Source organism: Oreochromis aureus, linkage group 23 (genome assembly GCF_013358895.1).
Source record: "Oreochromis aureus strain Israel breed Guangdong linkage group 23, ZZ_aureus, whole genome shotgun sequence".
In the NCBI taxonomy this organism is placed as follows: Eukaryota; Metazoa; Chordata; class Actinopteri; order Cichliformes; family Cichlidae; genus Oreochromis; species Oreochromis aureus.
The window spans coordinates 39,584,334-39,601,285 of record NC_052963.1 but is presented as its reverse complement, the minus strand read 5'-3'; the positions used below and the strand labels follow the sequence as shown (position 1 = coordinate 39,601,285).

General features: G+C 39.9%; 2 protein-coding genes across 3 annotated transcripts in view; both read left to right on the top strand.

Annotated features, from left to right (window-relative positions):
* The first annotated feature begins 34 nt into the window (after positions 1 to 34).
* Positions 35 to 1,802, top strand: LOC116331151 (cytochrome c oxidase assembly factor 7). Its single transcript, XM_031753749.2, has 3 exons — positions 35 to 410; positions 512 to 652; positions 1,146 to 1,802. Exons 1-3 carry the CDS (start codon positions 305 to 307, stop codon positions 1,589 to 1,591), a joined length of 693 nt encoding a protein of 230 aa, XP_031609609.1. The 5' UTR covers positions 35 to 304; the 3' UTR covers positions 1,592 to 1,802.
* Positions 1,803 to 2,326: 524 nt separating this feature from the next.
* The window catches only part of ralgps2 (Ral GEF with PH domain and SH3 binding motif 2), a 70,907-nt gene continuing 56,281 nt past the window's right edge, over positions 2,327 to 16,952 (top strand). The window contains exon 1 of one of the 2 annotated variants that reach the window (XM_031753796.2): positions 2,327 to 2,713. The gene's annotated coding sequence lies outside the window, so the exon portion shown is untranslated. The remainder of the gene's footprint in view (positions 2,714 to 16,952) is intronic. The other variant, XM_031753797.2, reaches the window with a different exon arrangement.

Below are 16,952 nucleotides of genomic sequence, written 5' to 3'. Positions count from 1 at the left end.
GACTACGGAAGCCCGTAAGGAAGGGTTACAAAACCAGGAAGCGATCAGCTGAAGAAAGACAAACGTGACCGCGTCCTTCTGCTTTTCAAAGGGGCGCTATTATACCATTAAGCACTCTTTGCTCATATAATGACTTCACATTTAGCGTTAAGCATCCAGATAGACTTTTGCGTTTTGGGAAAACCCTTTTCAGCATCGCATATCAAAGTCAGTCATCAAGGTCAAGCAGCAGCGGTGGATGCCGTGAGGAGCTGAGCACATGTGATTGTTGCAGAGGTGAAACTAGTTCAAGTAAAGCGGAGAAATGGCTGGACTTATAAACTTTGAAGACGAGAAGGAAGTGAAGCAGTTTTTGGATAATTTAGGCGTGGAGTACAGCTTCCAGTGCTACAAGGAGAAAGATCCTGAAGGTAAAAGTTTCTGAGCTGTTCACAGATCGGTGGTGCTGAAACACATGGTAGTTATGCAGTTCTGTTTTCCTCACTCTTTGCCCCCTGTTTCACGCTTTTAGGGTGCCAAAGGCTCGCTGACTACTTGGAAGGGGTCAAGAAGAACTACGATTCTGCAGCACAAGTGCTCAAACATAACTGTGAGACGCATGGGCATGGAGAGAGCTGCTATAAACTCGGTGCTTACCACGTCACCGGCAAAGGTGGATATTTAACCTCCTTATTTACCTTTTCTGAAGTTTTAAATACTAAACACTATACTGAAGGCTTTGAGTTACTGTTAGACTTTTATATCTACCCTACTACATTTCAATGTGAAATCGAACTATTGTGCCATTTTATTTTATTCAAATTAAGATTTTATAAGAAATGCCCATGAAAGGCCAATGACTAAGCCTGACTGGTCCGTGGTTTCTTTACCTGTCACAGTATTTTGTGTCAGCACAACTGTAAAAGCTGAAAAGTTTCCAGGATAAGTTTCTGAAGTGATGACATATGGAAGCAACTGTGCACAATATAGTGCACATATCATCGCCAGTCATTTAAGTACTACTTGTAATTTTGATCCGTTGATACATTTTGCAGCTTGTTACTAGCATGAATGACCTCTAAGGTTACTTCTACGTAAGTAATGTCATTACAAAATTCTAAGTCAGTCCCCTAATCTTTTTTTTTTTTTTTCTTCTTCTCCACCAGGTGGAGTCACCCAGTGTCTGAAAGCAGCCTACTCTTGTTTTCTGCGCTCCTGCAATTCTGGTGGAAAGAAGTCTGTAGACGCTTGCCATAATGTTGGTCTTTTAGCCCATGACGGACGAGCTATGGAAGGAGGACCTGACCTGAAAGCAGCTCGGCAGTACTATGAGAAGGCGTGCGCAGGTGGATTCGCTCCTTCCTGCTTTAACCTCAGCGCTTTGTTCATTCAGGGCAGTTCCAAAGGGCTGGCACCAGATATGGCTCTCGCTCTAAAATACGCTAACAGGGCTTGTGAACTGGGACACGTGTGGGGCTGCGCCAATGCAAGTCGCATGTACAGACTTGGGGATGGTACAGAAAAGGATGAAAAGAAAGCAGAGGAGCTGAAAAATCGAGCAAGGGAGCTGCATGGTTTAGAAAAGGAAAGGCAGCTTAAATTTGGGGAGTAGCACACTTTGTTGAATCATCGTTGTTTTGGTTTAGATTATTTGTTAGATAGTTTGTTTGAATAAACCCACCTTGTTCACAGGGTTCAAAGATTGAAGATAATGTATATTATTTTTAAAAACATGATTAAGTGGACCCTTTTACAGCCTGTAAATTATGCATCAGTACATTCAAAACATTTGCATAAAAAATAAAAATGGTACATTCATCTAATTTCTGTGCAAGTGTTGATTTTTTTTTTCTCCATGTTTCTGTGATTTGTGGTGTATAAATGACTACACATGAGCCTATAAAGTTAGAAGTTTGAAACAAATATACCCATCAGATAAAAAAAAGTTTTAGATCACTTTATTTTATTTTAGTTATATCATTAATACCATTTCAATTAGTTCTCTTTTTCCCCTAAAGTCTAATTTTTTGGTTATTTCACACCTAGTTTTAGTGTTGCTTTGAAGATTTTATATTAAGCTTATACTATTCTCAGCAGAGACGTCAAACATATGGCCTGGGCTAAAACTGCCCCACCGAAGGGTCTAATTCAGCCTGCCCAGATGCCATTGCAAAGTGTGCAAACTGCTGAGAAGTCATCACTAACTCCATTTGTATCACATAAAATAAAATTTCCACTGTGGGGACACAAACACTACAACTCTAGTGAAAAAATAGTCTTCTCAACAATTTTGAAAAGCACAATGGTGTCTTGTCCACAAGAGGGAGTCAGAGGAGAACCCATGAACTTTTAGCCCTTTTGAAGCCAACCAGCCCTTCAAACAGAAGTCCGGCACTACAATAGAGGGCGGGCTGTGTGAATCACATCTGCCAAGCCTTTAACTGGCAGTGCATTGACAACCTGCGGATGATATAAACAGTAGCAAAAGGTCTCCGTACATTAAGAGCTACTGCAGAGGATAAAGGGCAGATCGGCCCGCTGTGCACCCGGGAAGCTCCGCCCGTTAGCGGCGTCTCCTCTCCTCCTCAGCCCTCATTCAAAACAGAACACAGCTGTTGCGAGGCGCATCGTCGTGTCCGGGAGTGTTAGCCTAACAAAAACGGTTAGCAGCCTGCCTTCCGCTGATGTGCCCGCTGGAATACCAGAAGAAGAAAGAGCAAAACGGCGCACGTCGGTGAGTTACAGTTACAGAACACAACGAAACAAAGTTTGCCATCGTTAGCGACACAATTGCAAAGAAATCCCTTCCCATCCGTCGAGTTAGCTAGCTAACGTAGCGTCAAGCTTGACGAGCGGTTTGGGTGTGTTTGTTTTAAAATGCAGGATGCTTATCAAAGTAAATCGGCATCCATCGCGAGGAGCGGACGCGGAGATACTGGAGCAAAGCGCGAGTGAGGCTGGTCGTCTTTATTTGTAACGCAGACTCTCTGTAGCTGGGTGCAGTATTGTATTTTAGCTGTTATTTTCTTATCTCATCCACCCACGTGAATGTACAGGTCGCCCCACCGCACACATAAATACACACATCAAGAAGCAGTACCAAGGAGTTTGATGTGAGGCTAACAATAGATCAACGTGCAAGCTAGTTGACAGTAAATGCATCATGCTACTTCATATGGAAACCTTTGAGAAGAGTGGGGAGAGCTAGGTAGTTAGCGATGAGTGTTTCTGACTTTCTCTCGGGGCAGGGAGTTTATGCCGACCCGTTTGTGCTGCTAAACCAGCACAGCTTACTTAGCAGCCACGGGCCACTGCAGACTCTCTGCTCGGGATGGCTCATTGGCGGTGAACCCCCTGCAAAGCACCCCTCTGGGGAGTGCGTTGGGTGTGGTGTGGGTTCACCCACGAACAATACAGTGCACAAGCAACGTCTATCTTGACTTTTCTAAAGCATGTCTTAGTTAAGAATAATCACAAAAGAAGAACATGGAGGTTATTTGGAGTCTGAGAAAAGGGGGCAACCGGGGTTCTTAACCTAACTGATAGGAAACCTTGGAAGTGCAGGTGTTAGGAGGTTTAAATCAAGCAGTTACATCTTATCTTCCACACTGAAAATCAGCAAGCTGCTTTGCATGCTCCAAGTAACTGTCTAGCTCCGTTAATGTAAAGTGGTTGTGGATCAAGGCTGTCTGTGTGGCAGTGAAAGGCTTCAGCTATCATACGCCAAAGTTTAGTGTGTAGATTTGGCTCACAGCTGAAATGTTGAAAGCTAGGACTGAGAGCTGCCCATCATGCTTGATTTTTATATTTCAGTGTTCTTTCATTTGAGAGACTGGGAATATCCAGAGATAAAGACAGAATCCATGCACGAGTCACTATTAAACAAAGCCTCCCTCTGCTCAGTCCTCCTGTGCAGCACAGTCTTTGTGAGCGTCCTCTGTGACCCTTTGCTGTTGCTTTGCTGTTGCTCGCCTCTCTCGCCCTGTTTTAAAGGACTCTGAGGAATGTTCCATATGATATTTGGTGTGGCTGTGTGAGGCTGCTGTTCCCAACACTTAACATATGACCCAGAGGTTACTGGTTCACGCACATGACTAGCATGCCTTTGCAGTGCTGCAGTGTCGCATTAAGGGGAAATGACTGACAGTCCTGTTTGCCTTAGCCCTTTGTAACAGTTAAATATATGCAGAAGGTTTTTTTATCCATTGGGTAGTATTACTGTGGCAGTCATGTCAGTTCTAAGACCATAGTCATTGAGTAGTTACAGTTAAAGTTGAGCCTAAAGGAAGAGAAGTCTTTGGCATTTGGAAAACTATTTCCTTCCAAATGCCGGAGATCCTCAGACTTCCAAATGTCAAAGAAAGAAACTGCTTGGAATTCCTTTTGGTTTTTGACTTCATTTTAATTCAAATTAAAGAAAGGGGAAGCATTGAGAACAGTGAAAGTTTAGTCTTCAAGACAGTAGTCTGTGTGTTTAAAGGGTGCATCTGAATCATTTAGTCAGCTCCTCTTAAATGTTGGGCTTAGTAGGACTGTGTTTGTCTTGACTGCCATCGGCCTATAAGTAAAAGGGAGTTTCATGGCTCAAACCAGCCCTTTTGGAGTGGGGGTGGGGGGCAGCTGGTTATGTGTGTGAGCATGATTTTGTATGCAAAAAGTCTGTCACCTTACTTAACAGAAATCTAAGTATTTCCTGTTGTTGTTTTTCTGTGTTTGTTTGTTTGTTTGTTTGTTTTTAAACCATTTGACAACATAAAAATATTTTAAGTTTTATGTTGAGTTGACTCAACATTAAAATACATTTAAACCAATAAATTATCATTATTATTATTATTATTTTTATTTATTTATTTATTTATTTATTTATTTATTTATTTATTTATTTATTTTTATTATTATTATTATTATTATTATAGACCTGGTGATTTTCCCTTTAGTTGAAGGGCAAATTCTCTGTGACTGGGCCAGATTTTTTTTTCTTTTTTTAAACTTTTATATATGTAGTAAAACCCCGAGATGACATTCACTGATGACAGTGGCTCGTGTTCTTCTTTTGTTTGTATCTGGGGTCCAGTTTAATAAATTTGAATGAATTGATCCAAGATAATGTAATCAAGGCCTGACGGTTATTTATTTAATTTTATAACAAAGATAAATTTCCTTGGCACAAGAAGTCAGAATAAATCATTACAAAAACAATGCAAACTAACAAAATCGGTATCTGCACAGTCTAACGGCTGAAATGTTTTAATCATTGGTGTCAGTCCAGAATTTCACAATCAGTGCATCCCTAGGGCTTAGGAATGTAATCCAATAAAATACAGTTGCTCCACTATTCTACCTTACATGGAGCTTTGCATTGGTCCATCTGCAACCCTATTTACAAATGCTGTATTTAATGATTATTGGGAGTTTTTCTTTCTTTTTTTTCAGTGGTTAATCTGATTCTTTGTGTCTTCCTGTCTGTATACAAAAATATCATGTTGCTTTCAGTTTATATATTCCATTTAATCTTGTGCATTAGCAAGCTGTAAGCCAACAATTTAAACAAAGTGCCTTTACAGTCTGAGGGAGAAAATCAGTTATACTGAGGATATACTTTTAACATCATCACATACATTTCCATTTCCAATCACTGATATTCAGCGACTCTCTGTAATGTGAGTCCCAGCTATTTTTTTAGAAACTGTCCCTTGGTAACTCTACATGCCACCTCCACCGTCTGGGCCAGGCTAATCCCAGAAATGCTTCATCTACGTGGGCCCATCTGTTCAGCTCTGCAGCGTAACTGCTCCGTCCAAGGCTTGCAAATGTGATTAGTTGGAGATTACATCTGTGTGGGTGAAATAAAACTCCCCTCTCAGAATCGGAGCCGTGTGTTTACAGGAGAAAGGGATAAGCATTGTAGAGCTTTTGCGTCATCAAGTGTAACCCCTGGTCTTTCTCAGATTGTGTGTCTCTGCTTTACATTGCGTCACGTTGGCTGCTGTTTATGTGTAACGTTCCTAGATGCAGCCTGCATGCGTCTGTGTAAGAAAATGTAAAGTGCAGCTTTCTGAGTGAATAAGCAGTCGGCTTGTGGGCTCCTTCTACATATTCTAGGAGCGTTTTGGTCTGCATCTCTCCTTTTCTCTCTCTGACCTCCAACCAGCGCCGTTGCTCAGTTGCCAGGGTAACTTTATGCGTGTGTCTGGCACATCCATTCAGCGCAGATGGAACTGCGAAGTCACATGTCGTCACACTCTTCCTCTGATACCTCCCCAGCCCTGGCACCGTCACTGCAAGTACAAATTTGGTTATGTGCGTGTTCATTTTCTGCATTGCATGCAGACGCCACAAAGCCACCAAAGATCTGTGCTACTACTGGGAGTTATATAACAGGTCGTTGTGCTTGACAAGGAGTTTTGGAACACTGATAATAATATATTGTGTTTTTGATAAACTTTTATAAGCATGAGGTGTTTTGAATGTTACTGGCAGTTAGTTGATGAAGTGGGTGTTGTAGATATGAGCTTGGCTAGAGCCTGACTAGTTGCCTGCGTACATCACGGCGTGAGAAGATAAGAGAGGAGGATAATGCATGCAGAATCTCAGAGGCAGGCACCGTGTTTCACTGCGTAGGATTGAGCAACGTGCCTTTATTTTTTCTCCCTTTGCTGTATACCGAACAACATTTGAGGAAGTCGTGTAAAAGTGTCTCTTATTGTTATGAGTGTGTTTGCCATGTGGTTCCTGCTCTGTTGTAATCACAGCTCTTGTTTAGGAGAAGTAGAGGCCACTGGGGGCCATTGGACACAGGCAGTATTGAAACGGAAACTGGCTGGTGGTTCTATCTCTCACACACACCCCCCGCTAAACACACGGTACAATAGGCCGAGCAGCTGCTGGAGGCCTTGAGATTTAACCACTTCATGGGAGTGGCTCACACATGAAAGACTAGGCTGGTGTCCACCCCTCTCTCTCAACACTACTAGTGCCTTGCTGCTTAGTTGTGTAACTTTGCCCACTTTCTCTTTCACTATGCTTTCACGTTTTGAGTGGACATGACGCTATTTTAGTTCTGCCTCGTCAGCCTGCGTTTCATTCTTCCAGTTATCAGGCAGCTAGACTTCCAGTACCTTGTGTGTTGTATTACTTTCATTTATCTACCCCCACCACCTCCACTTCCTGCTTCCTTATGTCTTCTTCTAAATATGAAGCTCGTAAACATGTCTATCACTTATCATCCATTGTTGTTGAGTGTGACTCATTTTATTGATTTTGATTTCACCGGCCTGTCATAGATATAACTGTATCAGAGTATATCATATGAAGATTTATTTGTTTGTTTGTTTTAAACAGAACATAGGGCATAAGGGACACTTGGTAATGTAAAAATCCCATAGCTTGTCCACTGGAGTGCACTCTGACTGTTGCTTACAGTATGCCTCCTTACATTGCTAGAAATTGAATAAACAATGAGCTCATCCCTTTTCCTTCTATGAATAAATATTACGCTATGAAGATAAGACTTAACAGGCCACAAAAAGTTGAAACTAGCTCTGCTACTCATCAGCTGGAGTCTTACTGACGGTGCTGCTGAGTATTAATATTTTTAACCCGTTACTTGACTATAATGATTATAAATTCTTAAGTAACCTGGAATAAGTTATTAAAGACAACTCTCATTTTAAACTTTGGACTTTTAGGAAATCAGGTAATCTTTTTTTTTTCTTTATTAGTTTTTTTTTGCAGTAAAAGAAATTTTCACCAGAGTGTTGAGACTTGCCCGTTGTGATTGCTGTGTCACTGCAGCTGTGACACAGCATTCGGTGTTGAATATGTTAAACTGATGATCGTCCTATTTGTTTGTGCCTTCTTGCACTGCATGGATATTTAAGGCTACATCCGTTCGTACAACAGTGTTTTGTTTTTTTTTTTTTTTTTGTTTTTTTTTTTATGTTAAAAAATAGTACACATTTCCAAAGGTCTTTATCCTGCCAAGAGTTTTCCAAAAGCTCTGTTTTCAGTGATCCTAAATGCTGTTTATATGTGGATGAAAGGCCAAAATGCATTGAAAAAGCAATGTTGAGCAAAATACCAGTGCATGTGTGGATGTAGACTCATTCTGACCTTTCTTGAGGCACAGACTATTGATTTAGCAATATAACGGCACAATATTAGTTCTCGTAAAGCATTCTAGCGTGGGACTGAGCTGAGATGCTTTCATCTCTCTTTTGCTATGCTTTGAGTATGTTGATCGTATTTTTAGTAAGTCACCCTAAAGCTGAAATCATCAAAGTAAGTGCTGCAGGCATTGAATTATCAGCTTAAAGTTTTGAAGATGCGGCCTTTTTCAGTATTTCCACTTAGCTGTTGTCAGTTGGAATACAGTATAAGAAATATGAAGTGCAACCTGTTGAATCAATAATCAGACAGGCTTTTGTTTTTTGAGGTAAGCTTTCAGTGCCTTTTGTGTATCTCTTGATCTGTGTGAATATACTTCCATAAATATAAGGGATGTATTAATGCTTTAGCTCCTATAAGCTAAATAGGAGGAACAGGAACAAAAATTCAGAGTTCAAATGCCACCTGAGACACTTTGTTAGTACACTAGTTGTTGTCCATCATTAAGCAAACTAGCAGGACAAGACTTAAAATCTGGGCATACACTGTGCCAGTTTTAATCAATATGTTCAGTGTGCAGTCCATACTACTCTATGTGCCAGTTTCTCCAGCTCTGTACGCACTATACTGGTCACTTCTCCAGCCTACAGTAGAACTCACATCGACTGAAAGACTGGGGCCCTTCTCACTGTTGTTCAGTAACACTTCCAATATGTTTTTCCAATCAAGATGGCTCCATTTGCAGTGAGGATGACAGTTAAATAGTTATTTATTTAAAACTGAGGAACATTTTAATTTTTTTTTCCTTTATACCTGTCACTAAACAGCTATAAACACTAATTACTGAAGGTATATGCTATGCGTATAGCCTCAGAATTATCACAGAATTTTAATTGAATAGAAGTTGCAGTAATGATATTTCTGAGGATGATGCTTGTAGTCAGCAAAATTAGCAAGTGTGTTTTGCAGATAGCTGTTGTCACTGATGACACACTTCCTAATTTGAAGTGTGAATCTATTGAAACAGGGTGCCAGTACCAGCTCGAGTATTATAGTGCATGCAGCATAAAACAAAGGTAGCTTGTAATAATAACCAATTGCTCAAAGCCCTGCACCTCCACTATGTAACTGCATCAGTAATTTCCATCCACTGTTTGCTCTTCCTGTCATACAAAGCTCAGCAAGTGAGTGCAACTAGTGGTTCCCGGTTGAGTCATTTGTTTACATTTGGGTTGCACATCACTAGCGCCTAGCATTTCCCCGTTCAGGCCCTGGTCGTACTTCCTAGTGATTTTGCATTAAGTGATAAAACACGTTTGTTGTTTCCAACTTAAGTGGGAGTAGTGGTTTTTTTTTTTTTTTTTGCAAATCATGCTTTGTTGGAAGTTGATGAAGTAACTCCCTTTTTAGGTACTAATTCGTCATCACAGGCTGACTTGTGGCTCAGAAACACACCTTGGCTTGTTTCATTTTTGCATGCACTGGGGAACATGAACGCATGGTCTTGCACTCGCAATATGACATTTTTGTACTGTGTAAACATTTATAGTACTATTATCGTGGACAGTATTAAACTAAAAATCATCCATTCTGAATGCCAAAAAATAATCAAACTTCAGAAAAAATGGAAAAACACAGATGTGAAAACTTTGAGTTTTGTGTTAGTTGGAGGTTAACAGCTGGTTAGTCACAAAATTATATTAAACGGCAAGTGACTTTGAGCTATTAAGAAGAGGCAAAAATGCACCGCTGTGAAGGAAAGAGGCCTGGTAGACTTAGAACAAGATTAAAAAAACAATAAAAGCTTAATTGTTCACAAAAGTTATGCAATTAATTTTCATTGAACTTATTTTCCTTTTCATTTCTTTATTCCATGACCAGTATTATTTCAAAACTCATGGGTGTTGGTCTGGGTTGGTGTGTCAGGCTATAGGCATTTGGAGTCATAAACTCTTGAACTGGGTTCAGGGACATCCTATAATAAAAAGCCTTAGTCTTAAAGGCTGATTTCAAAAGCAGTTTTGAGACTTTTCCGCAACCTCTGTGTTGTAGCATATCCTGAATAATCTAACTAAAAAAAATACAATGGAGGACTAAATGCAAAATGAAATGCAATGCAGCCTTGATCTGCTTAAAGAGTTATGTGAAGATTTCTTTGTAAATGTTATGATGTTGGAATTGGGTTACATTTGAATAACCCTGAAGGAAATAATCTGGCTCTTCATAAGCTTTCATTAGCAGGGTTTTCTTTTAATATGATTCTGTAGGACAAAATATTCAAAATTACTTTATTATAGTCAAGTTTCACAAATAGCATTAGCTACCATAGTGTCAAGATGCCGGCGGGGTGGAGTAACAGGTTTGCGACGCTTGCTGAGCCTGAGGATTATGATTTTAATAAGACAGAATGTTAGTTAGTGGACAAAGCATTGGCACGTGTTCTTGCTCAGAAACGAGGAAGTGAGAGATCTTTGAAGATATTCTGAAAGATTTTGTGGCGATAATGTTGCTGGTGATTTCAGAGGAGTTGCACAAGTGGAGATACATAAAAGTTTATTCAAAACCAGGAAGACCGACTGGCTGCACTAGAGCAGTGTTTAAAGCGCGATAATATTGTTATTTGAGAATTAATTTAACCACCAAAGGTAAGGGAATGGTGGCCACAATTGAAGTTGAGATTGAGGACGCCGATTTTAGTTTAAACTACTTGTAGAAAGTATGTAGCTAGCAAAGTGTATTGCTGCTGATGGTGTGTAATAATAAAACGTATTTATTTATTTTATACTGTCTTTCAAAATCCCCGCAGCCATAAGCTGCACACTAAACTGGATCATTATGTATACTCGGGGGTTTTTTTAAGTAAAGAGTGTAAACAGACTTGTGATGTTTGGTTCTCCAAAAAAAAAAAAAAAACAGGACTGATGTACTACCCCTCAGGCTGAATTGAACATAAACAGACAGATGCCTCACCCTTCCACTTCCCCCTGCATATTGTCCTGATCCACCGGTCTGTATCAGCGCTGAAGACAAGTCTTTGTGGTCTCACAACAGAGCCTCATCCATCTGTCTGAACCTTGAGTGTTTTTGGCTTTGGGAGCAAAACTGAGAGCTGAGCCACAGCTATGTCATGGAAACTTGTGAACTTGGTCCTGAACCCGGCCAAAGACAATAGATCAGATACAGACAAACACGATTCTAGCTCCGTGTTTTGTTCCATCTTCCTTTCGCTTTATTCTGCTCCCAGTGTTTTCATTTCTACTCTTTCCTCCCCATCTGATAGTCAGCAGGTGGGCTTTTTGACCTCAAGCACACTATGAAAATAAGGTGCTGTATCCTCTCCACCTGTTATTTTCTTTTTTCCTTTTTAACTCTCCAGCACCTCTTTGATAAATGAGTAGAGATGATTCATATCCCAGGCAGATGTGTTTCTCTATCATTTCAAAGAATCCATTTAGATTTGTGGTACTGAGAATGATCTCTTTCCTGTCGCCTTTGTCAGGTTTCCCACAAGTTGGGTCTAGGCTTGCACACAGACTTGCTTGCATATGCCTGAAGTTACACATCTTGCATCACCAACTGTCAGTCTGGGTATTAATTCATTCTATGCAGCCTCTTTGTATGTATGCGAAATTGTTGCAGGTGTTGAGATTAATGGATATTTTGGATGGTTTTCTTTCTTTTTTTCTTTTTTTTTTTTTTTAGCTTTTTATAAAAACATCTAACATTTCTGCTCTGAGAGCAAATGGTGGAATTTAACAAAATCAGAAATGTGCTTAATATATAAAGTGATAAACTTCAGTACTTTTAAAAGGCAAACTGACAAAATGGTAAACCTTAATGTCACAAGGAGTTTTTTATTTGACACAAATGGATCGAATAGACAAATATGAACATAAAGAAGACTATATAAAGATGGCTGTCACTACTGTGAAGCCTCCAGGAAAGGGTTTTTGCTGTCACCATCTCGGGCTTTTGGAGTGAGATGTGCTGAGAAAAGGGGCAGATCTAAATTGTGAAACAAACATGCCCAAACAACTTGGCACTCACAAGCCACTGAACTTATCATAGACCAGGATTTACAAAATTGATCAAAATCTAAAGAAAGGAAAATTGAGAATTTAGGGGTCTAAGCATGCTGATTTGCTACAATGCTTGATGTACAGCTGGACTTGAGTCAAAATTAAATTGAAGGTAGCCTATTTATTTGCTTTTTACTATTTTAAACACCCCAAGGCTGCAGTATGTCTTCATGTATTATCAAAGTAGACTTGAATTAGACTGTAGTTTTCAAAATTTGCCCTACTGAAAGAATAACTTTTGTCCAAAAACGTGCCGAATGGTACGGTGTTTCAAAGAAGGTCCAAACCTATATACAGCTTTCCTCCCCTTCACAATTGTTCTGTCCTATAATTATTTACACCTGTGAGCAATGCCAGACTCATTTATATGTAATAAGATGCGTCACCATCATTTTAAGGCATACAGATTTTTCTTTCCCTCACAACTGGCTCTTCTGATAGTAATGGTTGTTGCCTCGATGGACACGGCTGTGTTTGACTCTGTTTTTCACGTGAAAAACAAACTTAAAGGTGTATTTGGATGTCTTTTGTGCTACAGCTGGAATCTCATGAAGGTGGGAGAGTTGTAAGGATTTACAAGAGAAGAGGGAGGGTGACATTGCCGCTGGAAACAATGTCATTCCTATTTATAGTCAATAGATGAATGTTTAGTACCACATGGATCCTGTCTGTACTTGTCCTCTGAGAGAATAGCGGCTCGAACCAACAGTGCCGGTGTAACTCAGGCACTTCATATTATAATTTGTGTGTGCAGCTAGCCCCTGGCCATGCCTCTGTGTGTGTGTGTGTGTGTGTGTGTGTGTGTGTGAGAGTGAGAGTGAGAGAGAGAGAGAGAGAGAGAGAGAGGAGGATCAGAAAAGTGGTGTGAGGGGCTCATTCAGGGAGAGCGGAGATGAGGGGACGGAGGGGGGGAGGGGACTGAAGAGATACAGCTGTTTTTCGAGTCTCAGCTGTTGCTCTTCTTCCATTTGATACAGGCTTGCTTTTCCCCTTTCAAACACACACCCCCTAACTAGAAGCACAGCGCTGCATTGTTCTGTCTTGTGAGTAAAAGATAAAATAATCAATCTTTCATAGCTGCTATCAGACGGGAATACAGAGTACTTTCCATATTAGTATGAGAGACAGCAATGACCAGATTTGGCAAAATCTGCCTCTGCTGCTTGAGTCTCCATGTCTGCAAATAATTCGGATGGGTTCAGTTTGATATTTATTTATTTCTTTTTCGGGTTATTTACATCCTCTATTGCCTTATCTTTCTCCCCCTTGGCCAGTGTGTGGGTGTCATATTTTAGTCTCCCCTGTGACCTCTGACCTAGTGACTTAGAGCGAACAGCTGTGTATGTGTTCACAGGCACACTTGTTCGTTTCTCCCTCAGCCTCTCTCTCTCAGCAGCAATCCCTTTTTTGTGTGTTTTTTAAGTTGTAATTACTCGTTTTATCAGGCCCTGGAGATAGGGCAGTGCCATGTTAAGGGGAAATCATGCGTGCAGCAGTCTGTGTGAGTACGTGTTAATCTGTATGGGAAGCCCGCTACCTCAGTCTTGCTCAGTTAAGCAAGTTCAAAGTGACTTGAATTGTAGATAAAAACTGAAACTTAAGCTCTGTGTTTAAAGCCAAAGCCCTTTCCTCTTTTGTCATACCGAACACTTGGCTTTGCAGACTTATTCACACACAGGATGTACCTCTGACAATAGCTAGCCTGCAGAGTGTTTGTTTTCGAAAAGCCTGCTGAATCTGACGTTAAGTTTTGGCTCGGAGCAGCTCTTTTGTGTCAATAGTCTGAACAGATAAGGCACAACTAAAAGAGGATGGGGTTGTAGGAGGAAGATGAGCTCATTGTTGCAGGGATGCTAAAATCTTCTGTTTGTTTGGAATGTCTTATTTAGTGGATTATACAGTACAGTGAAGGAGAATATCCTTCTTACGCTCTCAGTAAAGAAGCTCACTGATTTGATCTTTGATCTCATCCTGCCTCATAAAGGCACTTTTTTTTTTTTTTTGTGGTTAAAGTTTGGCTATGAGGAAGGCCTGCTCGCTTAGGGCCGAAAATACAATGCTTGTTTGTTGTTGAATGGTTTGTTTGATCAGTATAGATCACAATTCTTTTGCGTCTTTTGAAATATGCATTTGTTGAAATTTATAGAAAAATAGTATTAGTGTTTCTTGGTGCTTGCTGTAAAGACACAAACAAAAGACCAGATGAGAGCAGTGCTGCAAAAGGCAATGCAGAAAAATAATAGTTTTATCCTTATTATCCTTCATGGATAATTCTAATTAATTTAAAATTTCAGTCACTTATAAAGCCATACTTACAAAAAAAACAAAACTGGCACCAAAAGCTGATTGCTGGAGCGTGTGCACAAATTAAATTCAAATTATAACAGTTGTTGATGGAGACGCATTAGGACTTTGTGCCCTTTGTTTTCCTTTAAATGTAACTATGATTCTGCATTTATGGTTCCTGTGCAGAGATATAGAGTTTGGCATGTCTAAAAGGAGGTTTTGTTGTACCAGCACTGTGGGAGTTTGTGTGTATTCCTGCGCTGACATAATTGTATGGTTTGTCAGGTTGCAGCATGCAGTGTCTTTTAGCTGTGAGGGCCCACCCGGTATCCAGTCCTGGGAAAGGCTGTGTTTTTCTTTTTGTGGTACCATCAGTGTAGATGTGGCAGAGTCTCATTTTTGTGCATGGACCATTTCTTTGTTGCTCCACCATTGATATGTGGCATTTTCAACTGCTCATTTTGTCATAACATTCTGGGGAAAATGGGGGGGGAAAAGAGATTTATAGTAATAATGATGACAACAGCTTTAATACTAACATCATAGACTGGGTTAACAAGTTGTAAAGATGGGAATTGGTGTGTGATTTGATTTTCATTAAATCCTCACAATCGTAGATTCAGCATCTGGGTTGCAAGTTTTTCTTGCAGTTTAACAGTAGTTCACTTAATGTTTCAAACACCAGGTGACCTTTAGGAAAAGGTTTGACTGAAATATTTCAAACTCAGGCAGGAACTATTACCCAGGTTATATCTGGGCATCAACATAAAAGCCAAGCAATTTTGCTCAAGTTTTGCTCTGAAGATCGGCCACAGTAAGTGTTGCTTTGTCATCAGTAAAGCGCCCACAGCGCTTACAGTTTTGTTCCTTTTGCAGGTTTTTGTCCTTTTGTTAAGTAAACTTTCAGGGCCTTTTTAAAAAAACAACAAATAGGAGCCATGGACTGAGAGGGAGAGGGAAAAAACGCTACACTAAACTCCTGTGACTAAAATTTCAGATGACATATTTACAGCACTGACTTAAAGCTGTGCATAGGCAAAACAGATGCTAAGAGAAGGAGATGGTTTCTTTTTGTAGTTTCAAATTTAGTGCTCACATCAAGCTGGACTGAAAGCTTGCGTACCTGAAGGTAAATGATTCATTTTTTTATCATGTGACTAGAATTCTTTCTCCAGTCTTTCAGCCTGTTACTTTACAATTCATGGAACAACTAAGAAACATTAATGGCATGAAATTAGTCTATAATAATAGAATATATGTTCCTACTTGTATTTGAAATGGTTCTTATTTTCTCTTAATGCAGCAGGTTCCCCAGACTCCATCATGTATACACACAGAGAATACAGTGATAAAGCAAAGCTACCCAATAAACTTGTGAACCCAAGACTTTATTAACCACATAAAGATCTCATAAAGGTTAAAAAAAACACAAACAAAAAAAAAAAAACCCTGTCACACCTTGCATCCTAAAGTAATGGTTTCCAATGCATTTTTTTTTGTCTACCTTTCAATATGATTGTAATCTACAATTACCTTCTTTGAATGTGAACTTGAGTCAGTTTGGAAGTGGGGTTAAGATTAACAATCTCCGGATGATGGAAATTTTATTTTATTGTTTCCAACGTGATGCGTCATTGGCCCTGTATGATAGCAAGGGGAATAGCAACCTTTGTGAAGGGGAAATGAAACGATTAGTGTTGCAAACCATCAATACAAATCAAATACCTGGGAATAAGGAAAAAGGAAAAAGTCAGTGGAAACTATTGAAACTGCTACTGTCCTCATTGCTTCTGCTTTATTGGTGACGTGACGTCAGCAGCCCTCAGCCTGTTTTCATCATCTGACAGGAGAAGTTGGCTAATACTCGTGCAGGACCACGTTGAAGAGGTACTTGGAAACCAAGCATTTCTTTCACATTGAGAAAACGCTCAGCCCATTTTAAAAGAGCACGGGACCTGAAGTGGAGGTAGCAAGACTTTTTCTTTTCCTTTTAACTGTGTGAAACTGTCTGAGAAGATGATACGGGGGTCCTTTTATGCTACTGGACTATAAACAAAAGAAAATGCAGATCCGGATTCCCACAGATGTGCCTTAATTTAAAGGATTGACAACATATGCCTAATGATCACTATCCTATGATCTATAGTGCCTCTTTATTTGACCTTAACCTTAGAGCTACCAAGTTTGAGAATGAAGGATTTGTGCTTCTTTTTTTAAAAAATAAGAAGTTGGATAATCACCCATCTTTTGAAAATCTGGTCAAAAATTACATGTGCAACATTGCAGGTGCAGTGGCTCGCTGTGCTGGAGTTTGGGCCCTGCTCATGTGTCTCTTTTTTACAAATTTACACAAACCAATTACCACACACTGATAGATTATGACTTTATATAAGAGACTGCATCATTTTTCTTCTGCACACACAATTAAATATCGCTTTAGTCCCAAAGTGTCTTTTCATGATAAGACACTAAAATGCCTCTGCATTATGCAGTTCAGATGGC

Excerpts from the sequence above, each read along its gene's own strand:
- LOC116331151 (XM_031753749.2), top strand. The coding sequence starts at position 305 with ATGGCTGGACTTATAAACTTTGAAGACGAGAAGGAAGTGAAGCAGTTT. Across the intron at positions 411-511 it reads CAAGGAGAAAGATCCTGAAG|GGTGCCAAAGGCTCGCTGAC; the intron begins GTAAAAGTTTCT and ends TCACGCTTTTAG. Across the intron at positions 653-1,145 it reads TTACCACGTCACCGGCAAAG|GTGGAGTCACCCAGTGTCTG; the intron begins GTGGATATTTAA and ends CTTCTCCACCAG.